Source organism: Mya arenaria, chromosome 15 (genome assembly GCF_026914265.1).
Source record: "Mya arenaria isolate MELC-2E11 chromosome 15, ASM2691426v1".
In the NCBI taxonomy this organism is placed as follows: domain Eukaryota; kingdom Metazoa; phylum Mollusca; class Bivalvia; order Myida; family Myidae; genus Mya; species Mya arenaria.
In genome coordinates, this window is record NC_069136.1 from 20,836,792 (window position 1) to 20,862,768 (window position 25,977).

The following is a 25,977-nucleotide window of genomic DNA, read 5'->3' on the forward strand; positions in this document are numbered from 1 at the left end:
AAGTATGCATTCAGCGTAGTCTTTCTTCCCTGGAAATAAAATAGTAATAAAATCTGTCAAATATGATGAAAAGGGAAAATATAAGATTTGATGGTATTCGATGTACGAATAAACTTGTATATTTACACGCCTACTAAACGCTAGCTCCACCACTTATCAGCGGTGCAAAGAAAATGAGCTGTCAACACACCCAGGGTGCACCCGTGCCGTTTGTTTGACCGGATCCGGCACCACAATTTGTACTTTATTGAAACGGAATCGTACCCAATCTATATAAAAAGTGTTCAGATGAGGTACCACATTCTCGAAACATATCCATTTAATAAAACTACGTGAAAAAATATAAGTCATACTCACATACGAAAAAAATGAACAAAATGCACAGCTGCACCATGAAGTTTTAACAGCTCATTTTCTTTGCACCAGCGATAAGTTGTGCAGCTTGCGTTTAGTAGGCGTGATTTATCAGTTTACACTTTTATTATACACTCATCACATACAGTATGTGAAAAGAGGTAAATACATATAAAACAAATAACATTTGTAATATAGAACAAATTTGGTATTCAACCAGGCTGTAAGGTATCTAAATAAAGCTAACAAAATCTAACAAGGTACATTTATCAAGTCATTGACGATTATGTCGTATTTTGAATCTTCGTGACCCCATAACAATTTTGAAAGGGTAAGAGACTTACATAGTATAATTATGTTAAAACAAAACATCATGCGTCTAGAATATCTATTTTTTCTTTTAACTGAATTAAGATGTGATTTGGCATATATGTTGAAAAAAGAGCTGATTTTAAAAAAATGTTTCGGTATATGTGTTTTCTATAGTATTTCTCTAAACAAAAAATAACACCTTAAAATGATACCAAATTATTTTGGGGTCAAGAGACATAAAAAAATTCACTAAATTTACTTTTGATATCTGTAAGACCATAAAATGGCCCACATTTTATTTGGCACGTCTTGAATAGGCACAAAATGCAATAATTTATACATACATTGCTACTCGCTGTTTGATTAAAATTGGAAATTGATTAAAGACATGATTCTATCAGGGAAGGACGTTACATTATTAAATAAACTAGAAACGTTTTGAATTGAGTCAGCGTGTAAGCGTACAGTACCATAACGTTCATTTATCATCGTTACAAAACATCAAGAAGATAAATGATTTTATTGTTACAATATCGTAGAAAATTTACTCATACAATACATAAAAAATGCATCATATTAAATATATATATATATTAGCTCAAATGTTGTTCAGAGATCTCCCAGGGACCGGCGAAAAAACTTCGAGCGTCGGAGCGTCATATCTCCGGGGGGGGGGGGGGACGGCCATTTAACTCGAGGTGCGCTCCCATGTAAAGCCCTCTCTCCTTTATAACGTCTGTTGATGTCATAAACACGAGGGTATCCCTTATAATACTGATATTAAACCGTGTTGACCTACATGTACATATGGATAATGTCAAGATCAAACATCCTATGGTTAATATAAAGGTCAAGCGTAGTATGATCAATATCAAGGTCAATATGGTTAAATTAAATTTGAGTTCATACACTTTGCGATAAATGTCAAGGTCAAACAGTTTACGATAAATGTCAAGGTCAAATAGTTTGCGATAAATGTCAAGGTCGAACAGTTTGCGATAAATGTCAAGCTCAAAAATAGAATCATCAATATCAAGGTCAGTATGATTAAATTAAAGTTGAGGTCAAACAGTTTGCGATAGATGTCAAGATCCAACAGTTTGCGATGAATTCAACGTCAAACAGTTTGCGATGAATGTCAAGGTCAAACACAGTATGGTCAATATCAAGGTCAAACATGGAAGGATTAATTTCAAGGTCAAATTGTGTATGATTTATGCCAACGTCAAATATATTTTGATCAATGTCAAGGTCTTACTTATATCGTGTGATCAATGTCAAGGCCAAACATCGTTTGTTTAGTGTCAATATCAAACATCGTAAACAAATCGTCCTGAAGTACGTGAAACGGAATGTGGCTTTGGATTATATAATAAGCTTAACATGGTATTGTTCAAGCATTCGTTTACATTTTCAAAGATGGAGAACATTTTATAAGTGAAAAGGTTTAACACTGGACTTAATAAAATGAAAGTTTATGCTATTTTCTTAGTACGTTCACATTTAGCTCCATATATAAATGATATAATAATAGACGACGACAATGATGATGATGATGATGATGATGATGATGATGATGATGATGATGATGATGATGATGATGATGATGATGATGATTTTGATGATGATGATGATGATGATGATGATGATGATGATGATGATGATGATGATGATGATGATGATGATGATGATGATGATGATGATGATGATGATGATTATGATGAAGACGACGACGACGACGACGAGCATTATGGCACGCATTACAAAAATTATATCAAACTAAATGAAAAATGTATAATTGATAAAAAAATAAGAGAAACAATTCATTTAAAACGTTATCTTAAAAGTCCTTAAAGCCAGAAATGGTTTCTTCATTGTTCGTGTGACTTTCTTGTCTGAATGTAGTCGGATTAACAAGATTTATGCTATTGAAACGTAAGCATGACAAGATTTAAAACAATGATCTTGCATTTCAGTTAAATATTTGTTTAAGCTTGGGATGTGCACAAAATTTATGGGCCATTATCTAATTTTTCAGTCGCACAAATACACCATCGTACGTTTCCATTGCTTGGGCACTTGTCTTTCTTTTGAAAATTGAATTTATTGTGTAATCTAATGTATTCAGATTTGAGTGAATATTGGCCCGATAAAAACAAAAACTGTTTTTGTAAGTGATATACAGTTAAATTAAACTCCTATTTAGTTGGTTTAGCTACGTGGAAGGCGAATATGTACAAAGAGGTTAAGCATTATTGTATTAGCAAAACGAATTTTTATTGTTAAATAGAACTTTTCCCTCTATAAGAATGACAGATCAAAGGAAAGCCGTCCATTGCTTGAAGTGATATATGAATTCATTAAATGCTTTGCAAATATATTTTAAATACCTGTTTTGCACAGCATGCATTATCCTAGTGTTGTAAAACGCCAGCTACCATGTGTCATTTGAAGTGAAAATTGGAAAGCAACCATAATCATAAGAAAACATTTCAGAAATAATTATTCCTCCACAGCGCGTTTTCTTGATTATTTACTAAGAAAACCATATGATTTTGAAGCAACACCGTTTTAATATTTTTTCGCTTCGTCGGTCCTCAATTTAAAAACAATGGTGTGGCCACAGGCGCGTGGTGCCTGCTATAGCCGTTATAACCATTGAGTGTCAATTTGTGTCACACAAAAATAACAAGAGGGCGTTCCCGACTCATTATCTCACCGCTAACTCGATATTAGACACTTCCATGAAATATTGTTGTAAGGCGCAATCGGCACTCCTCGGCATTTTCCGTCCGGCTTCGGAAAAGTAGCTCGAAATTGTTTGGATTTTCGTCATGCCTTCCAAATTTAAATATTCTTCCTGATTCTTTGTCGATTCACCTAAAACTTTTATATAATTTACCGGTTACATGTCTGGTTGTCGACTTTGATATGTAGTACCCCACGGGATATATTGCGTCATAAATGCTACGTCGGAAGGCAATATTTTGCTTTAAATGAAGACTTTAAACAAAGATAACGTTACTATTTCTTCAGCATTTTAAATGAAGCATAGCGCAGTCTACGCCGATTACAGAGCTCCGCCTTCGGTATTTTACCAGAGTTTGATTGAGAGTTTAGTTTTTGAAAACACTTCTACAAATGGAGAAGTAATACAGTCTTCGGGTCTTGAATTAGTCCAAATAATTGTACGTTGACGGATTTTTTTTACGATTTTTGATATGGCAAATCCTTCACGTACAACTTGTACCAAAAGTAGGTAGTTATTCCGATCGGGATTCCGGGTTAAAGCATATTGCGTCTATAAAATATCATAAAAACAAGAAATATTACCAGATAATGTTATTTTATATTAGTTCCGTACACAAAAACATAAATATCCAACGAGTAATTATGAGTTTGATGGGTTTTTCTTCATTTCATTCTGTCAAAACATAACGATATACACATGCAAGGCTGCAGTTCACAGTTCTACATCAATCGGAACACTTCGGCCATGGCCGAACAGTTACGATTGTATTTACGAGGTCTATCTCGAAGCTTGTCGGAGGTGGCCGAGTTATTACGATTAGGTCGTGTTATTCAGCTTGGCATAATTGTTGTCTGTGTCAGTCAAGTTTCGTTTTATTGGAAAGGTAAATCATGTGTTTTAATGCATTTAATGCTTGTTGTGTGCAAAATAGCTTTGCACTTACATGGTAAAATATGAATATAAACCTTTATTATCCATTTCAAACATAAAATACTTAACTAAATGCAATTTCAATATTTTTCAAACCCACCCGGTTTTTGCACAAAGCCGTTTAGACGTTAGGGATTGAAAGAATCCCGTATAACACGTCTATTATTTTAGACTAGTCTTGAATATGACTTATCATATTCTTAAAACTACCATACCAATTAAGCTGGTTAAATGAGGCGTTGATAACTGTTTAGGCGTATTAAAAATGTGTGTTTCCGGTCCCCAGACCTACCCTATATTTTTGCCCCGACCTACACGTTTTATTGCCTAAAGAAATATATATTTTCATTTATTTCAATATTATCTTTTAAAAGATAAAACTGAAGTGTTTTCGGCTTTTTACAATTACAGCGATGCTAATTCTGAGTGTATTGTTTCCTAAGCATTAAACCTATAATTTGTGAAAACATAATACAAATATATACATGTATACATACATTGGAAAATCCCCGAAAAAAGAGAGATATTTTCCGACCTACCTACCCTTTTCTGTGGGGCATGAAACCGAAAAACAAACCTATTTTTTAGGCCTTACTTCATTTGTAAAATATGCCGATTTGCGAATAAAATTTTAAAAGCTTGAACCTGGGAAACATGATAATGTTCCTGGTGGCATTATCATCAAGATTAGCATTTGTATACTAATGATGAATTTTGTCATTTTTAAGCTCTAGCCTTCATGTATCGATTGACACATACAACACTTGCACATGTTGACGAGTCTTGCCCTCATTGAAATATCTTCCTGGCTCCAATGTCACTATAACAGAGCTTGGTCAAAGTTCCTATTACACAGCTTCTCCAAGGTTTCTGTTACAGCGCTTGGTCGCTGTTTCTTTAACAGAGCGTGGCCAAGTTGCTACTTCAAAGCTTGTTCAAAGTTTCTACTACAAAGCTTGGTGAATGTTTCTACTACAGAGGTCAGAGTTTGTACTACAGAGCTTGTTCATAGTTTCTACTAAAGAGCTTTGTCATGGTTTCTACTTTAGCGCTTGGTCAGAGTTTCTACTACAAAGCATGGTTACAGTTTCTACTACAAAGCTTGGTCACAGTTTCTACTTCAGAGCTTGGTAAAAATTCTACAACAGAGCTTGGTTACAGTTTCTACTACAGAGCTTGGTCATGGTTTCTACTTTAGAGCTTGGTCAGAGTTTCTACTGCACAGGTTGGTTACAGTTTCTACTTCAGAGCTTAATAAAAGTTTCTACTACAGAGCTTGGTTACAGTTTCTACTACAAAGCTTGGTCATAGTAACTACTACAGAGCTTGGTCATAGTTTCTACTACATAGCTTGGCCATAGTTTCTACTACAGAGCCTGGTCACAGTTTCAACTTCAGAGCTTGGTCAAAGTTTCTACTACAGAGCTTGGTCAGAGTTTCTTCTACAGAGCTTGGTCACAGATTCTACTTCAGAGCTTGGTTAAAGTTTCTCTTACACAGCTTGGTCAAAGTTTTTACAACAAAGATTGGTCACACGTTCTACTAAAGAGCTTGGTCAAAGTTTCTACTACAGAGCTTGGCCACACTTTCTACTACAGAGCTTGGTCAAAGTTTCTACTACAGAGCTTGGCCACAGTTTCTACTACAGAGCTTGGCCACAGTTTCTACTATAAAGCATGGTCATAGTTTCCACTACAGAGCTTGGCCATAGTTTCTACTACAGAGCTTGGTCACAGTTTCTACTACAGAGCTTGGCCATAGTTTCTACTACAGAGCTTGATCACAGTTACCACTACAGAGCTTGGCCATAGTTTCTACTATATAGTTTGGCCACAGTTTCTACTACAGAGCCTGGTCATAGTTTCTACTATAGCGCTTGATCACAGTTTCCACTACAGAGCTTGGCCATAGCTTCTTCTATAGAGCTTGGTCACAGTTTCTACTATAGAGGTTGGTCAAAGTTTCAACTACATAGCTTGGTTAAAGTTTCTACAACAGGCCTTGGTCAAAGTTTCAACTACAGAGCTTGGCCAGAGTTTCTACAACAGACCTTGGTCAAAGTTTCAACTACAGAGCTTGGTCAAAGTTTCAACAACAGACCTTGGTCAAAGTTTCTACAACAGACCTTGGTCAAAGTTTCTACTACAGACCTTGGTCAAAGTTTCATCTACAGAGCTTGGTCAGAGTTTTACCACAAAGCTTGGTCAGAGTTTCTACTACAGAGCTTGGTCAGAGTTTCTTCTACAGAGCTTGATCACAGATTCTACTTCAAAGCTTGGTTGAAGTTTCTCTTACACAGCTTGGTCAAAGTTTTTACAACAAAGCTTGGTCACACTTTCTACTTAAGAGCTTGGTCAAAGTTTCTACTACAGAGCTTGGCCACAGTTTCTACTACAGAGCTTAGCCACAGTTTCTACTATAAAGCTTGGTCATAGTTTCTACTATAGAGCTTGGTCATAGTTTCTTCTATAGATCTTGGTAATAGTTTCTACTATAAAGCTTGGTCATAGTTCTACTATAGAGCTTGGTCAAAGTTTTTGCTACATAGTTTAACCACAGTTTCTATTACAGAGCTTGGTCCGAGTTTCTACTTCAGAGCTTGGTCATAGTTCCTACTATAAAGCTTGGTTATAGCTTCTACTATAGAGCTTGGTCACAGTTTCTACTATAAAGCTTGGTTATAGCTTCTTCTATAGAGCTTGGCTACAGTTTCTACTACAGAGCTTGGCCACAGTTTCTACTATAAAGCTTGGTCAGAGTTTCTACAATAGAGCTTGGTCAAAGTTTCTACTACAGAGCTTGGCCACAGTTTCTACAACATAGCTTGGTCAGAGTTTCTGCTACAGAGCTTGGCCACAGTTTCTATAACAGAGCTTGGTCAGAGTTTTTACTATAAAGCTTGGTCAGAGTTTCTACAATAGAGCTTGGTCAGAGTTTCTACTACAGAGCTTGGCCACAGTTTCTACAACAGAGCTTGGTCAGAGTTTCTACTACAGAGCTTGGCCACAGTTTCTACTACAGAGCTTAGCCACAGTTTCTACAACAGATCTACCCCTGAGCTTGGCCACAGTTCCTACTATAAAGCTTGGCCACAGTTTCTATTTTTATTTTTTTCCGAGGCTCGAGGTATTTTCGACGGTCCTTATTAGTCCGAGCCAACGGGGTTCGACTGTAAATCATTTAAACTGTTCACGATGATTGTTTATACATGTACGTTTAACTTTCTGTCATATCATATAATTAGAAACATGTATATAATATAATATAACAAAATGACTTTGAATTTGAGACACGAACGTACAAACACCACATACCCAAATACAAACACCACATACCCAAATACAAACACCACATACCCAAATACAAACACCACATACCCAAATACAAACACCACAAACCCAAATACAAACACCACATACCCAAATACAAACACCACATACCCCAAAACAAACACCACAAGCCCAAATACAAACACCACATACCCAAATACAAAGGTCACAAACACAAATACAAACACCACAAACCCAAATACAAACACCACAAACACAAATACAAACATCACAAACCCAAAAACAAACATCACATACACAAATACAAATACCACAAACCCAAATACAAACACCACATACCCAAATGCAAACACCACAAACCGACCACACACTCATTAAAATAGCTTGACAGATGCAATATGTTTACTCTACTTAAATTTTAATGTATTTAAACTTATTTGTTTTACAACGACTGTGAAACAAGTTGTAACAACATTATATTAATCACTCTCGTTGGCACGATTTTGCGCGAGAATGTGGTCTTGTATTGTGGGGGAAACCGGAGAACCCGGAGGAAACCCACTTGTCCAGCTTGGTGACCACAACCAAACTCACATGCTCCCGGCCGGGAATCGAACCCGGATCGCCTAGGTGAGAAGCGAATGCGCTAACCACTGCGCTAACCGGACACATTAAATAAACAGTTTGAATATACAATGTACAATTCTATATAATTTTACGTGTTTTTTTTAAAAATTGCTTTTCTTTACTTTTTATTCATCACTTATCAGTCTGACCTACTTATGACTGACTTGGAATTCCTGGCTTAAGTGCCTTAAATAATCTAAAGATGTTAAACGTCTCTGTTTGTCCACAAGATTTGGCGTTACCTTTGCGCCAAATGTCGTTACATTGATAATTTAACGGTTTGACATCCATACAAGAACTGTTTACATTTAACACAAAAAACGAACAAAATAAACCAAAAAAAACAATATATTCTATAAATCATGAACATCTAATCTGAGTATCTTTTACCAGTCTCATGGGCTCTTATCTCGACTTCTTTTACACTGGCTGATTCAAGTCTAACGATATTTCCTTTCAGAACGCTGACAACGAAAACCAACTCGGGTCACAGGAACAATACCCGTTTTGTAACACAACAGTAGCCCATAACAAATGAGTCATTAGGGCCATTGTGGCTGCCATCAAAATGTGTCACAAAAACTATCGGAAACAATATCAGGGGCTTTGTATTTACAGTAACAATTGCCACTGAATGGGCTTCTCAAATGGGTATTTGTTTGGCCCCGCTTGATCTATTTGTTTTTACCCCTGCTTCGGCAGCTGTTAAAAGAAGTTAACAAAGTATCAATACAGTAACAATAGATCGGTTATATCTAAAATCGTTTAACAGGCTAAGATTACTAAACAGCATCAGGATTTTATTGTTCAACGTTTATTGAACAAACATTTTTATTTATTTTTGAACAATGTCTATTCGTTTAGCACATTATTCTCGATTGTGAACGTTAACAAAGCGTAAAACAGGCCTTTTAATGGGTTGTTGTGTTCAAAATGTTAAAATAATCTATAGCTGATGAAAACGCAATCCCGCTTTTCAGCCACCGGAAGTAAGATGTTATTCAAGCCACATCGAATTTCCACAACTTTAGCCTGATCAAAATAAGGCATAATACAATTGCTGGTAGAATCCAATCCCAAAAGGCTCATCAAAGGCACTTCCTGTCTAATTTAAGGTTCTTCTTGACTAAATTACATCTCTTTTTATCACTGCTCATTTGTCAAAATTGTGTCTGTCTAATTTACGCGGCGGTCACTTAAAGGCATTTTAAATTATTCGATTAAACAGTAAATGAATATTATTTTTAAATCTGTTTGAACGAACTTGCGCAGTGAACCTTAAGATATTTTCCTTTTAAAATTTTCAGTCTTTGCATCTTTCAAATTGCAGCTCCCTGGCTGATATTATCACCAGGTCTTAAAGTCTGCATTTAACGATGATCATTATAATAAGAAGCTTTTAAGAAACAATTGACGACAACTCTCATTATTACCGATAATTTTTACTTGTGCCTAAAATTAGAGATTACTAGAAGATAACGATTTAAATAAACAGCCGTAGTTTCGAAAACTCTTGCGCACGCGCATTTCTCACCTGTCACATTGCGCTTGCTCACGTGAAGCGGATATCCTCGGTACGTGTCGTTGATAAGTTGATAGCGTTCTAGCAAAAACTGTCTAATAAAAGAGCATTGTTGTTACCTTTAAAATAATTGGCTTTTCATTATGCATTAGACTCCACTTTCATATTAAAACACTCACTAATGACAATTTTTAAGATACCAATCTCTAAGTGCACCCCGTCATCGACAGTAGGAAGCGGATCAGGCGTTACGTTGTTTTTACCATTAAGTCGATAATAGCTTGTTATGCTTTGTAATCTTTTCAAACATCCTTTGGGTGTCTTAAAACAATGTTGTAATTATCGATGCGTCTTTAACACTCACTGCATATTGTAAACTTATAAGTTAGTAATGTGGCAGTCGGAAACGCACCCTTTGGTGCTTTCTAAAGCAGAATTTAGGGTTATGTATATTGCAAGGGAATTTGTCATTCAAACTTCATCACTAACCGGTTCCCTGACAGACTTAAAATTATTAAAACTGTTCATACGGCCGAATGCGTTGTTTCACCGTCTAGACGAGGTTCAAAAAAGTCATCGTCAACGTAATTTACGATAAAGATGCACTGTTATATTGCTTTGAAAACAAGCTTCATTCCACAAAATGAAATAATTCATATAGCAGTATAAATGGTGGATGTCCCTATGATATCTGGTTCTCTGACTCCTGTTAACAGAATAGAAGATACAGACATGCCCCATTGAACTCCAGACTACGTGATTTTGCCAAATTTCAGTCGGGTGCTATGTTGTGCCACGTTGAAGCCACGCTGCAGGTACCACGTTGTAGCCAAGCTGGTGCCACGTTGTAGCCACGTCGTAGCCACGTTGTGTCACGTTGTAGCCATGCTGTCGCCACGTTGTGTCACGTTGTGGCCACATTGTGTCACGTTGTATCCATGCTGTCGCCACTTTGTAGCCACGTTGTGCCACTTTGTAGCCACATTGTGCCACGTTGTAGCCACGTTGTGTCATGTTGTTGCCATACTGTCGTCACGTTGTAGCCACGCTGGTGCCACATTGTAGCCACGTTGTTTCACGCTGGAGCTACGTTGAACCATGTTGTAGCCACGCTGGTGCCACATTGTAGCCACGCTGGTGCCACGTTAAAGCCACGTCGTAGCCACGTTGAAGCCACATTGTGCCACGTTGTGTCACGTAGTAGCAATACTGTCGCAACGCTGTTGCCACGTTGTAGCCACGTTGTAGCCACGCTCTAGCTTCCCTGTCGCCACCTTGTAGCCACGTTCGACTATGTTTTACAATATACCGAAATGTTACGGCCAAAACGGCACTATGGCTGGAGTATAAAACGTGTTAATACGTATGGCTTTAAACAAGTTAATAGTTGAGTGTAGTGTTTATCATTACTAAAAGAGCTTTTTTATGCTGAATAGTTACCATTAATAGTCATGACGTCATATATCATACAAATTTGCACACGAGCTTTTCAAAATGGCCACCGAAACGAGATACAAATGTATTTAAACTATTTAGTAAAGTGTTTAATTTTAAAATTACGATATTTTTATCACTTCATTCATAGATTACAAATTAATCTCAAATGTAAAGTAGGATTAAATGAAAAAAAGAATGCTACATATTCTCAAATTATCAACTGAAGCAGAAATTGGGCCAAGAATGTGCTAAGGTTAAAAGCATCAGTCTTAGCGAAACGGGAACCAGTTAGGGAAGAAGTGTGTAAGAAGCTTGTATTATATTTTTTCATTTGTCATCTGGCCTTTTCAAGATTGCAGCATAGTTAATTGTTAAGATTTCTCGGCCGTTTCCATCGAAAACAACCTCGGATGTATGATCACGGACGATTTTCAATGTCAGAAATCTCTACATTTAACTACGCTACGAGAAAAAAAAAAAAATAATAATAAAGTCAGAAAATCTGGTTGTTTATTTTTTTTTTTATTAAGCAAATTGTTTGTTTAAGATATTTTGTTAACAAAAAACAACGTTTATGCATCTTTAAGAACACCTTTACAATAAATTTAAAACCAAAAAAACACTTTCAAAGGTGAGAAGAAATCAAACAAATGATAAAAAAATATTATTTCTTTATGCAATAGAAAGGTCTAGGATCTGGTGGAAAAAAGGGAAGGTCAGAAAAACGGATATTTTTTTATATTGTCCTTTCCGATAACTCGATTATCTTTCCCTGAATACTCTTCAAGTGGGCATGCGCAAAAAGCGGAAATTTACTTCCGGGGACTACACAAACCAGGAAGTAAACAGCAACAAGTGAAAATGGAAAGTAAAGATTCAAAACTAATAAAGAAAACGGGCAGGAAAACCCCTAAGTACTGTTGTATTTGTAAAGGAATTTACAGAGGAAAGGTTATTGATGGGAGAAAAGTGTCATTGCACCGTTTTCCTCAGAACAAACGTTTAAAACGTGTGTGGGTGCAGCGATGTAAAACGGTCATGAGATCGTTCCAGTGGAATGAACACAGACGATTGTGTAGTGAGCATTTTGTTGGCTTCAGAGGACCTTCATTCCAGCATACACTTCCATCTATGTTTCCAACTGAGACTGGTGCTACCAAAACCTTCCAGCCAACGGTATTTTTTATTTCTTATATTAGTTTAAGTTCTTCCTTACATGCACCTCAAAATGAATTATGTTATATCAACGGTGCTTAAAAACAATGTCACAGCACTTATTTGTAAATTTTGTAATTTAAGAAATGATTAAAGAATTGTTTTCAAATACAGCCTGGAAAAATGTGTACCATATAGCCTGGCAGATTTTGTACTAAAACATTTATCTTATACAGTTTCATTTGCAATTTCAGCTCCTTGATGAAGACGTAGGTGATGATGATGATGGTGATACGGTCAATGACGATTTAGACCTAGAACTGTCAAATGATGATAGTATACAGCCACAACTGTCATTTGTATCCCCTTCCGGGCATGCCATTGATACCTCTGTCCACCTGCATGATTACTGCATGGGACCAGTACTACAGCCACAGAATCAGTCCTTTAGGTATTGTTCAATATATATATATATTGCTTCTTGTGCTATGAAATCGATCTGATAAGTTAATTACTTCTGATCATTTTTCTTCATTCTTTAACAAAAATAGGAAAATTTAAGTGTTTGTAAATGTTTAAGGCCAAAAAAACAAACATTTGGTTAGGGTTACCAGACTGTACATGTAAGATGTGGTAAATGGGTACATGATCAATTTGTATATGTTTCAGATGTTGTGACACACAGACTGAGAACAACTGTGCAGTGATGGAAGTACAAACTGAAGAAAGTTTCCTGGGAAAAACAGCAGACTTCAGTTCACAAACAGAACATTCTACTAGAGACTTTGGTGTACAATGTCAGCTACCTATGCTCACATATGATGACGTAAAATACAATGACGATTTGGTCAGTTTTTACACCGGAATCCCTAATCGAGTTGTGTTTGAAGCTTTGTTTGATGAAATCAAGGATGAAGCTGAAGTGCGGACATCAAGGCGGAAACTTAACTATAAAGATTCAGATGGAGGACGGCCAAGAACTCTAAGTGTTCTGGATGAATTTTTCATGGTGCTGATGCGCCTACGTCTAGGTCTGTTATTTGAAGATCTAGGTACTAGGTTTTGCATATCCACTTCACAATGTAGTGACATTGTTGAAAGATGGATCAACTATTTACATGTACAATTATCCTTTCTTGTTCAATGGCCATCTCGTGAGGTAGTGAAAAATAACATGCCTGAACAATTTAAAGAGAAATATTCTAACACTAGAATTATTATCGACTGCACTGAAATTTACAGTGAAACATCCAGTTCTCTTTCTTTGAAAAGTTTAATGTACAGTGATTACAAGTCTCACATGACTCATAAGATTTTGGTGGGTATAAGCCCAAATGGTGTTGTAACTTTTGTTTCTGACTGTTGGGTGGGCTGTACCAGTGACAAGAAACTCACAGAAAAATGTGGACTCTTGGACTTGCTTGAAGAAGGAGACGCCATAATGGTTGATAAGGGTTTCACTATTACAGACCTTACTACTCCAAGAGGCATTCATCTCATTATTCCACCATTTAAACAGAAAGGAAAACAATTCTCTAAACGTGAGGTTCTCCTTACAAAAGATATTGCAAGTTTACGAATACATGTTGAAAGGCAAATGGAGAGAATCAAGAACTTTCGAATATTGCATGGCAATATTCCTATAACACAGTCAAGGAGAATTTCTAAAGTGTTCAAAATATGCACATATTTGACAAATCTATGGCCACCACTTGTTCAATAATAACTCATGTGTCAATGAAAGCGTTTGTATATATCAAGCATTAGATTTAGGGATAAAAACTTGTATACTTCTAACTAGAACAATGAAATTACAATTTTGTTTTAAAATCATTTTTTCGAGCAAGTTATATGATAACATATGAGATTACACATTTGATTCAGGTTTGACAAAAATGGATAAGGAAATATGCTCATGTGAATGGATTTCAAGATTTGATTTGAAACATGTATGCATTAACTGATCAATTTATTGATATAATTTTTTGTTTGTGAAACATCTGCTTTGTATTTTGTGGTTTTATTATTTGTAACATTTCTAAGAATAAAAGTCAAAGATCACTTATTAAGTTTGGCTCTGAAATGAGTTTTTTTTTATTTGCCATGTGTAATTGATCTACCACGTACTTCAAATCATTAGTATTGAATTGCTTAAAGGATTTTTCAGTATGAACCATTTTCATATCAGTTTCATAATTGAACTAAGTGGAAATAAGAATAGGCAAGAGTGCCATAGATCAAACTGAAATGCCCGACAAATGTTAACTTTAAGATACATTAGATTAAAAAAACTAGCCCCATGCTAAATATGTCCCAATGTTTAAAGGGACTGTACACCAGATTGGCACCAATAAAGTTTTTTTCTGTAACAAATCTCAGGACAAATTATTTAATAAAATGTTTTACTCTTCTGATATGATAATGGTAAAGAAATACCAAAATGTAAAAGAAAATTGAGCTATGGATTGAACTAGTGTCACCAAAATAGCTGTCCAGTGTTGTATCCACTTTGCTACGAAGGCTTATCCGAAACCATATGAATGCTTAAGCTAATATACCTTACTTGGTTATATCCCATGATATCATCAACTAGCAAATCACGCATAAGAATGAATTCTACTAGGTATACATACCCAGTAAAAAAAAATTAATGGAGAAATATGGAAAAAATAATGCGAAAATAAATTAATTGTATACTACGGTATGTGGTACTTCAGTTAGTTAGTTTCAATGCATTGTACACATTGATACCAAGTTTATGTCAGTTTTTGACAAGTTTCTTTTTTTTTTCGATATTTCATCACACGGTGTATAGCCCCTTTAAGTTTTGCACCCTGCAAACATAAGAAAGTAACACTCATTTGTTGTTTTTAATTAGCAAGTCAGAAAAGGAGAACAACTCGACAGTCTTGAGTTATGGGCCGTGCAGTAGCTACATGCAAACCAATATTCAATTGAACATCTTCAATTGTTTTAGAGTAAAACTCAGCTACTTCTTTAAACAATGGCAATATAAACGCTATCACTATCCTGCACACAAAATGCAATAATAACACACTTGAAAGGTTAAACATATGTCCATTTATTAAGCTCAGAAATACATCCCTGAAAACTAGATAAATGGAAAGGAAAAGTAGAAAAGGTCAAACATAAAACAAGGAAATAATTAAAGTAGATTTACAGCATCGCATAATCACAATATGTTGACAAAAGTACACATACTTTCAAAATACTGCCCAAAATTTAGATTTACAACTTTTTTATTCATGGTTTCAAATTATAGTAACAATACAGTCATTTTGGAGTTTCATTTTGAATATAGTTATGAAAATAACTGAAAGCAAACAAGATATTCACATAAATTGCCATTATTGATCATTCAAATGTACATGTATAAACAACACATAACTAGACGATGTACAAATCAATTGAACAGACTCATTCCCCTTTTAACACGTTGTGCGTACAGTTCAGGAATGTATGATTCAAGGCAAAATCTGTCAAGTTGACACAACATTTTCAGCCAAAATGATTCACAAAATGCAATTCTCTGTATAGAAAGACCTACACATGTCCAAACTACAAAATCACACCATTTCCTCCCGGTGATTCCCATCTGCCCTTGGACCTGGTAGTAATATTTGTGTGTTTCCTTGAGTAACACCTTGCCATTCTCTAACTGACAAAAAAAATCATTGTCTTCACAGCATTCCTCAGGCGTTTGCATCCTCCATTTCTTAGAGGCAGGACACTTAATCTCAACCAGACCAACACTTTCTGTACAATGTGAACAGAACACAAGCCCATCTGGACTGGCACCAAGGTAGGGTCTGTCGGCACATACAACTAGACCACTGTCTTTAACTGCTAGTCCTTTGTGGTCAGTTTGCATTGCTTTCGCATACATTCTCTTTGCAGCCTTCTCATGTTTAATTCCATATTCTGTGTACTTGCTTGTGAAATTGGAATACAACATCTGCCGCAGGAGTCCGTCAGGTTCAGTTGATTCTTTCCTACGACAGATGCTGCCAAAGTTTGAAGCTGTTAGGCGTTCTTTTCTGGCCTCTTGCCATTTCCCACTTTTTTGGCCCCTTGTTAAGATTTCAGTTAATTGAATTTCTTCAGCGCTTTGCTTCAAAGAGTCAAAATGATCCAAAAACACTGTCTTACTAGAACTGTCCCTCAAGTTTACACTATCATGGTAGTTGAATGGCACAGAATGTAACACAGGGAGATCTGGTTCATTTTCAGTTGTTTCAATTTCAAAGTTTTTTAACCAGCCTACATTCAACTTCGAACCAACCAGTTTCTGCCTAAATCTGTCAATGTTAACAGTGCATCCATTGATAGAGTTCAGTTCATGGTTTTTGTTTACAGAAACTTTACGTACTGACACGTTGTACAGTTTCTTCTTTGAGAACATAAGATCTTCAGATTTCCTAGGCGACAGCTTACGTTTCCGTGGTGCAGACAGCATGCTGAAGTTGTTCCAGGCACAGGGTTTGGATGTTGGAGCAAGGGTTTTTTTACGCGTCAGGTCTTCAAGTCCATACAGCAGGGCACCAATATGGTTGCAGCATTCACCTTCACTAGATGAAAATAAAAAAATTCATTTACATGTGTGCCTTTTTACTTGTTATACTTACATGTATATTCCAAAACATTAAAGTTTGAAAATGGAGGTGAATACACAGTATTTTACACTTAGTATTTCCTGGTAGGCCATGAACATACAAAACACAAACAGTGCCATAAGTAAACACCAACACGGTGAAGGGAGTTCATTGAATCAATACATAAGCTCGCCTGTTCTTTCATTCAGAAAAAAATAGCAAAACTCAGCTAACCATGAAAGCCAAAATTATGACAGTTATAACATGTGCTTTTTTGTCTCTTGTAACAAGTGTACCAAGTTTGATAAGAAGATATGAAATAGTTTGAAGAATGCCCCAAGTTTAAGTATTTGATAATACTGACAAAATAGCCTAGCGTGTGTGGGTTTGACACCTTTCATCAATGCAGATCAGAGACTTTGATTTATCACAAATTAATTCAACTTACCCAGCTGGACAGTTGCAGAACGCGGAGTGTATGCAGCCAGTCACTTTCGACAGAAGGATCCAGGGTTGGTACTCTGGTGACTTTCTTTTGTCTGCAGTTGGAAATGATGGCAGCACGGAAGCTTGAACATAACAGTGGCTGCACTCTTCGCTTATGAGATGGACCTGAAGAATAAATTATAAATAATATTTTAATTTAAATGACAATAAATAAACAACATACATCATAGAACATATGAAAATTGTACAAAATACATTATTTTTTTTAAAATTAAGATAAGTATATAGTCAGTGTGGTTCGACACATACATGTGCTTGCATCCACCACACCCCCCTTAATTGTGGCTAGCCCCGCCTACATAAAAATGTTGAGTACATTTTTCACACCAAATTATTTTTATGTCCAAGTCAAAATAGTCCCCTTGAGCTAATTATATAACTAGATGAAGTAAACATGGCAGAAAAAACAGCCTCAGACTTATTATAAACTCACTATTTGACATACCTCAACTTTCTGTACATGTCCGTCCACATAATAAGTCCTCGCCTTCAATTGACGTTTCGAGTCTCTTTTCAGTACAATGTAGTTGTATATATCCTTTTCCTCTACAGCAGGAAACAGATCAATAGTGGACTTCCATGCCTTCAGTGTTGATGGCGGTGGAAGACCCTCGCCACATGGGAGGATAAAGCGTTCGGTTGCTCTTCTCTCTCTTTCTTCCCGATCTCTCTCCTCCAGCACGCGTTTGTCAGTTATAGAAAGTCTATATGCGCCTTTTATCCTCTCAATCAATTCACATTTAAGACCTGATACATTCAATTTCCGGTTCGCAAGGTATCTTTTCAAATCGACGACCTTAAATGGTGTCAACTCATTGTTATTCATACACGCCCCAGTGATCTCATTGTCTACGTCGGCCATCTTGCAAAATGTATTCCCCGGAAGTAGGAAATGGAGTAGCCTCCCTTAGAAATCAGGGGAAGTAACCAAGTTATCGGAAAGGACAATACGCCTTAACACGAGTTCATTCGACTTTAAACAAATTGTTGTCAATAACAGAAGACTCAAAAAGGTCACACATATAATGTTTAACGAGTGTTCTCCTGGCGAACACTAAAGCAGTTGATTGCTATCAGTTTTGTGGTCGAACGATAAATAATGAACACCAATAATCAGTATGATACCTTAAGTCTTTGATCAAATGTTAACTATTGTTGACTAGCCGTAATCCGCTTTGCTTCAGAAACAAAGATCATATAAACACCTGACATACATTCTCAATAAAATGGACAACAGAAAATAACAACCAGCGTTAATCTGTAGGGACTAATGGTTCAAAGAGCGACGGTTTTATTTATTCATAAGACGATATTATGATGCCTGACGATTTATATTGTTATGAGAATAATGCAATATGAATGGCGTCATTTGGTCCATTTGTTTATCGAACAGGTCTAATGCCTCATCGGGACACTATCTTATTTGATAAAACATTCAACAATCTGATAAAATGAACAATTAACATCGCAAAGCAATTACGAACACTTTGAAACAAAAGATTTGTGATTATGTAGGATACAATACAGCTGCCATTCTTATACAATACGTTATTAGGGGTCAACATTGTATTTTGTCGAATGAGAAGGCAGATTTTTCTCAAGATTTTCAATAAATTTATTTCAGTTAATAGAATTTAATCAGGTGAATCGGTAAATATCAACAGCGAAAGTGTAGTTAGTGAGTTGTTTACACACTATAATGTAGACCATTAATATATAGATAATTTGTACTTACAAATAGTTTATGGTTATGCGACTGCGTCGCATCAACAAAATTATTTTTGTAAGTACGAACCAATAATCTTTAACCATTACATAAAAAACGAGAGTATGTATTTGGTGATAAACAAGGGGGGAAGGGGAAACACAGAGAGAAATCTATGGCCGTCAAATGTCGTCTCACGTAGATGTCCATTTTTAAATCCGCATACTAGTAACACAAACACATATTTCAATGCCATCTTATGTTCTTGCGTCATTGCTTGCTTTGTTCATTTACAGTGCCAGAAATCTTTTCATTAAACTACGCTGCAAGAAGATCGCGTAGTAGTTTCAGTTTACCAGAAAATAACTTAATGACTTTACTCTTGTGATGCAATAAAACACTTCACTGACAATCATTTAAACTAATTTATATAAAATACACTTTAAAATACCTCCACCACCAATTTATTAATAATATTATTTAGAATTTTACGAACTACTTTTACTGGAAAATGGCGGAAGAGTTCCGAATGTGTTTTCTTAAAAAAAAATAGAATCAAGCGTTCCCGCAATTGGTGAACATGGAGTGAATAAAAAAACAGTAACCACCTGTAACATTCACTGCATTCCTTTCTTCCGGTGAGCACTGCGGGTCGCCTGACCTCCCCTCTCGTCTGATGTCTTTCCCGCCAAATCACCCGTGTCGGCTGCGTACAAACCGCACGTGCGATATAGTTCCTGACGATGTTTGCTCAATGTTAATATCATTTATACGTTTTTATATGAAACACATTAACGGAATTGTTGAAAAGCGAATCTTGGTTTGTATTCGACCAAGGCGCGCTCAAAGTAAAAGAAAGAAAATATGAAGTTAACTCTCGCCTGTTAAAGAAAACCCCGCGCGTTGTTTGATTCGAATAAACAGACGTGAATTTAATTACTTTAACAGGACGGCGGACCAACCTCGTTGATACTCGTGGAAGTCAGGCCACGAGTTGCATTTTCATCCTTCGATAATAATATTCAAAAGTAAAAACAAAATCTGCTTTATGCAACTGTCAACTGACATACTGTCCGTAAGAAAATTATACAAATCATGTCGAGTACATTCTAAAATGACTTTTTTCAAAGACATGTCGTCTGTATCCTTGTGCTGTTCTGTTCACAAACATATATATGAGAGTTTGAACCTTAGTTGGAATGATGATTTTATGACGAACCATTTTATCACGTATCTTCCGGGTTAAAAGGGACATTCTAAAAGTTACAATGTTAGAACAGAGGTAAAATATCAAACCGTAGATAAGAAATATCCGAACAATATGCGTAATATCAGACCAAGGCGGTGCAATGTCAGAACATAGACGTGAACAATCAGAACAGAGGTGCAAAACCAGAACATTGAGGTACAATATCATAACATGTAGGTGCAATGTCAGAACATAGGGGTGCAATGTCAGAACATAGAGGTGCAATATCAGAACATTAAGATGCAATATCAGAACTAGAGGTGCAATGTCAGAACATGGAGGTGCAATGTCAGAACATAGAGGTGAACTATCAGAACATAGAGGTGCAATGTCATAACATGGAGGTACAATGTCATAACATGGAGGTGCAATGTCAGAACATGGAGGTGCAGTATCAGAACATAGAGGTGAACTATCAGAACATAGAGGTGCAATATCAGAACATTGAGGTGCAATATTAGAACATGGAGTTGCAATATCAGAACATGGATGTGCAATATCAGAACATGGAGGTGCACTATCAGAACATAGGGGTGCAATGTCAGAACATAGAGGTGTAATATCAGAACACGGAGGTGCAATATCAGAACATTGAGGTGCAATATCAGAACATGGAGGTGCAGTATTAGAACATTGAGGTGTAATATCAGAACATAGAGGTGCAGTATCAGAACATTAATGTGCAATATCAGAACATAGAGGTGCAAAAACAAAGAGATGTAGTATCAGAACATAGAGGTGTAATATCAGAACATAGAGGTGCAGTATCAGAATATTAATAAGCAATGTCAAAACATTAAGGTGCACTATCAGAACATTGAGGTACAATATCAAAACATAGAGGTGCAGTATCAGAACATAGAGGTGTAGTATCAGAACATAGAGGTGTGATATCAGAACATAGAAGTGCAGTATCAGAATATTAATAAGCAATTTCAAAACATTGAGGTGCACTATCAGAACATTGAGGTACAATATCAAACCATGGAAGTGCAATATTAGAATAAAGTGGAGCAATATCAAAACATGGAGGTGCAATATCAGAACATTGAGGTTCACTATCAGAACATGGAGGTGCAATATCAGAACATGGAGGTGCACTATCAGAACATAGAGGTGCAATATCAAAACATGGAGGTGCAATATCAAAACATGGAGGTGCAATATCAAAACATTGAGGTGCACTATCAGAACATTGAGGTACAATATCAGAACATAGAGGTGCAGTATCAGAATATTAATAAGCAATGTCAAAACATTGAGGTGCACTATCAGAACATAGAGGTGCAGTATCAGAATATTAATAAGCAATGTCAAAACATAGAGGTGCAGTATCAGAACATTAATGTGCAATATCAGAACATAGAGGTGCAATAACAAAGAGGTGTTGTATCAGAACAAATAGGTGTAATATCAGAACATAGAGGTGCAGTATCAAAATATTAATAAGCAATGTCAAAACATTGAGGTGCACTATCAGAACATTGAGGTACAATATCAAACCATGGAAGTGCAATATTAGAATAAAGTGGAGCAATATCAAAACATGGAGGTGCAATATCAGAACATTGAGGTTCACTATCAGAACATGGAGGTGCAATATCAGAACATGGAGGTGCACTATCAGAACATAGAGGTGCAATATCAAAACATGGAGGTGCAATGTCAAAACATGTAGGTGCAATATCAGAACATTGAGGTTCACTATCAGAACATGGAGGTGCAATATCAGAACATGGAGGTGCACTATCAGAACATAGAGGTGCATTATCAGAACATTGAGGTGCAGAATCAGAACATAAAGGTGCAATATCAGAACAATTTTTACGAGTTTTAAGAAAGCGCGCCCCTTATTATTAACAAATGAAAATCATCTGCGTGCGTGCGTTTGGGGGGATCTCCCTTAAGATAGGTTTGCCTTAGTTAGTCCTAACTATATATGTATTGTGGAATGTGTACCTAATGATATGAAACGTAAACTAACAAAATAGATGTAGAATTGGTGCGCACCCCACTATAACTCCACTAGCAATCTATCCGTTGGGATTATACGAAACGGAATTTCAAGGACGCTATCAATTTATATCACGCCCATGACTGAACCTAAACCATATTCGCATCAGTGTTTAGGTATCGTAGATTTTGATACTATAAATTATTGAGGAATACAGAAGGCATTAAGTTCCAAGGTTCAGTTATTCTCTCTGAATAAAATATCAGACCACACAAACATTATTATTTATATAATATGGCCTGATTGTTCAGGACTTTGTTGAAATTAGCAATGTGATATACGACATTGTTGTTAACAATAAACGTGATTTATTCGCTGACGTGATTAAATATTTATTAATATAAACCAAGTAGAAGTGAAACAATTGTCTCAAATCTTGTTAGGGGCAATTCAGATCACAAGTATATCCTTCAAATCTTAGAACAGTTCAGATTTAAAAGTTAACAACGATATCGTTAACAACGTTGTTAACTTTCACAAAATTCAGAACAATCAACACATTGTTTACACAAATATTGCACGAAGCGACCTGTATTGCAGCTGAGAACTACTCTGCGCTTGCCCTAGAAGGAGAAATATCACGCCTCATAAATGACGCAACGCCATTGGTCCAGGACTGGTCACGCGGTGACCTATAGTTTTCCATATCACCAAATTCATTACGTATCAAAATGGGGTATATTTTCCGATTTCGATAAATATTTCTATGAATAAATGAAACATTTAAACATGTTAAAAGATTGTCGACGTGATATATACGTTACGGGGTTAGTAAGTGACCCGATATGGGATATATGGGGCGCAGGAAACCGTATTCCAGTTTGAGCTTTGCTCTTATCCGATATGGTTTCATTTGCCCCGTATATATCTCATATCGGGCCACCTACTAACCCCGTAACTTAAAATATGCCAAGGAGCAAGTGATATGGAGCGAAAAATCATAAGAACGGCTATGAACACGATTATTTCTAAGACCGTCCCCATATGTTCTTTGCATTCAGTTATTGTCGGATTTCACACTTGAGAACTTGATATAATTATTCATGGAAATCAAAGAAAGGAAAGGAAAACGTCACTATTCAGCTTAATTGTAACATTTGCAAATAGGGTGGTATGTGTTTGAAATGAGGTAGGGCATGAACAGCATTAGTTAATAGGATGTATTTTCCCTGTGTGGTCATGTGTTATTACAATGTCACAGGTGGTAGGTACAGATCGAAAACAGAGTTCTCGTTTGAACATTGAGTCCTTATTTGATAAAATGGTATTGCAAAGGAAATCAAATGATTAAGTCCACAGTATTTTGATGGGAAAGAACTCCTACTTTGGTGTCATATAACCTGATGAAAATTTAGTGACGTTTAACCTAAAATATTAATATTTTTCTTCAGATTGATCAAAGGGGTCACTCCTACCAACGATCTAGCATAAAATCACTATGAATTACTGCAGTTTAACAATGTCAGAAATGAAGGCATTTCGAGATTTTAAGAAAAAAAACATTTTTAGGTTAAATATCACTAAAATTTGTACAGGTCATATGACACCAAAGCATGAGTTCATCAAACTGCCGTGGATAAGTCCAGCAGCCATAAACAGTATATAATTATGATTCACTATCGATTTGATTCTGAATTTGAGACTCAGACTTACCAATGCACATTATTTCAAATGCCAAATGTTCTGTTTGTAAAAAGTTCTTATGTTAAAAGATGTGTCATTAATAGTAAAACATGCCGTGTCTCACATGAACAGCAATTTCCACCATCAATGATTTTGAAGTAGCGAGTTTACAGCAGGTTTAAGATTTACACTTTTGATTGACTCAGAACGTTGTTGGGTAATGGCCCCGAGGGTCAAACAACGTCACAACGCAACTAGCTCACACATTACGTACATATGAAAACATCCGGAATATATCGCTATCAATTCTGTTAAGTGTTTCATTACATCTGTGATATGGCCAATGTTGTTGTTGTTGTTGTTGTTGTTGTTGTTGTGGTTTTGTTGTTATAAAAGGTTGATTTTTTCAAGAGTAAACTTTATGGTTAAACTCTTCCCCTGTTAAGTGTTTTAAATGTTTCATTTCCAGATGAAAAGCAAGATAAAATACCGATTTTTGTACTTTTGAACTTTTCATACTAGTAGCTATTTAGGTTACACACCACCATTGTTATTCCTCATATAATTCAATGTAAAATTATAATTTTCAGACAACATTTAAAGGCATTTCGAGCGAATGCAGGCTATGATAACCACATATATTCTTAAAGTATAAGCTTTAAATAACCTTTTAAGCCAATAATAAGGCGGGTCAAGTTATTCCTAAGAAAAATCACTCCACTTGAAAAACAAACTCTAAAAATTGCACCGTCCGCCATGACAGTTCTTCCCAAATGACCTTTCAACTATAGGGCAGCGGTTAATGCTTTAATCTCTACTCTAAATGATAAATCAAGCAAGAATAGATACTTAAGGTATAAAAGTTTCAGGAATATTGATATTTTTGATTTACAGTGTAATGAGCATGTGAAAACATGTCTATCAATCATAAGAACATTTTTTTTATTGATAATTTTCCACACAACGGAAGTACACAACGGAAGTACATATGACGTAATGGTGACGCCATTCCTTTACTGGGAGGTATGCTTCAATATTTACATATTTGAAAGTGTGACTATTTACAATGAAGTACCTTTAAATATCTAAATTTACTGAAATAAACTTCTGCTTTATGTATCCAATTACTCATATGAAACACAAATTAACCTGTACAGTCAACACTTTCATACCCAGGAACGATGTTGTATTAACAAATAACTAATTAGTTATTAATTACTAATTAATTCGAAACTAATATTTTGATGAATTCGAAACTAAGCGCTATACACCTGGTTACCCTAGCTCAACCTGTTACCCAGCGCAGTGCGCCTATTACCCACAATATCGATAGGTTATAACGTACACTTGCGCTCCAATGCCTTAGAAATAAAGCAGCCTTTCGCACACTTATTAAATAAATTCTTCGCATCACTTCTTCAATTATCGCTTAAAATGGCTCTATTCAACTCACACGCATTTTCTCTTTCAAGTCTTAAGTCATAACATGGCCAGTAAATGAGTGTTTTTCTGAAAACTATAGCTCATACAATAGCTGTCTGGATCTTGTAAATCACAGCCGCAACTTTTCCTGCAAAGCCCATAGAACTGGTGAACAATAGACTGATATAAAGCCGCACAATGGACATGAATCCGCTATTTTGATACTTGTTCGAGTGTAAAAGATCCCTTATACGGCAGTGTCGGAGTCCTTTGATCTCCAGTCAGACTCCAAGCCGAGTTCTATAGAAGTGAATGATTTTCAATTTTGCGAGTACAAAAGAAGCATCAACTCAATTGCATCGTATGTTGATTTCATTAGGGTGTTTGACAAAGGACATAGAGACTATGGCAGTTCGGAGAATACAGCCCGAGATTTGTCCCAGTCATCACGTCACGAGCCTAACA

The 25,977-nt window shown here is 36.1% G+C and overlaps 2 protein-coding genes across 2 annotated transcripts; one reads left to right on the plus strand and one right to left on the minus strand.

Annotated features, from left to right (window-relative positions):
- The first annotated feature begins 12,079 nt into the window (after positions 1-12,079).
- LOC128219179 (uncharacterized) lies at positions 12,080-14,282 on the plus strand. Its single transcript, XM_052926993.1, has 4 exons — positions 12,080-12,400; positions 12,634-12,830; positions 13,049-13,972; positions 14,264-14,282. Exons 1-4 carry the CDS (start codon positions 12,086-12,088, stop codon positions 14,280-14,282), a joined length of 1,455 nt encoding a protein of 484 aa, XP_052782953.1. The 5' UTR covers positions 12,080-12,085.
- A 1,349-nt stretch (positions 14,283-15,631) lies between these two features.
- LOC128219181 (uncharacterized) lies at positions 15,632-18,361 on the minus strand. The gene is made up of 3 exons (XM_052926994.1): positions 17,945-18,361; positions 17,441-17,604; positions 15,632-16,968 (listed from the first exon to the last, which is right to left on the minus strand). Exons 1-3 carry the CDS (start codon positions 18,359-18,361, stop codon positions 15,804-15,806), a joined length of 1,746 nt encoding a protein of 581 aa, XP_052782954.1. The 3' UTR covers positions 15,632-15,803.
- Positions 18,362-25,977: the final 7,616 nt, after the last annotated feature.

Excerpts from the sequence above, each read along its gene's own strand:
- LOC128219181 (XM_052926994.1), bottom strand. The coding sequence starts at position 18,361 with ATGGCCGACGTAGACAATGAGATCACTGGGGCGTGTATGAATAACAAT. Across the intron at positions 17,605-17,944 it reads GACATGTACAGAAAGTTGAG|GTCCATCTCATAAGCGAAGA; the intron begins GTATGTCAAATA and ends TTTATTCTTCAG. Across the intron at positions 16,969-17,440 it reads TTCTGCAACTGTCCAGCTGG|TGAAGGTGAATGCTGCAACC; the intron begins GTAAGTTGAATT and ends ATTTTCATCTAG.
- LOC128219179 (XM_052926993.1), top strand. The coding sequence starts at position 12,086 with ATGGAAAGTAAAGATTCAAAACTAATAAAGAAAACGGGCAGGAAAACC. Across the intron at positions 12,401-12,633 it reads CCAAAACCTTCCAGCCAACG|CTCCTTGATGAAGACGTAGG; the intron begins GTATTTTTTATT and ends TTGCAATTTCAG. Across the intron at positions 12,831-13,048 it reads CCACAGAATCAGTCCTTTAG|ATGTTGTGACACACAGACTG; the intron begins GTATTGTTCAAT and ends TATATGTTTCAG.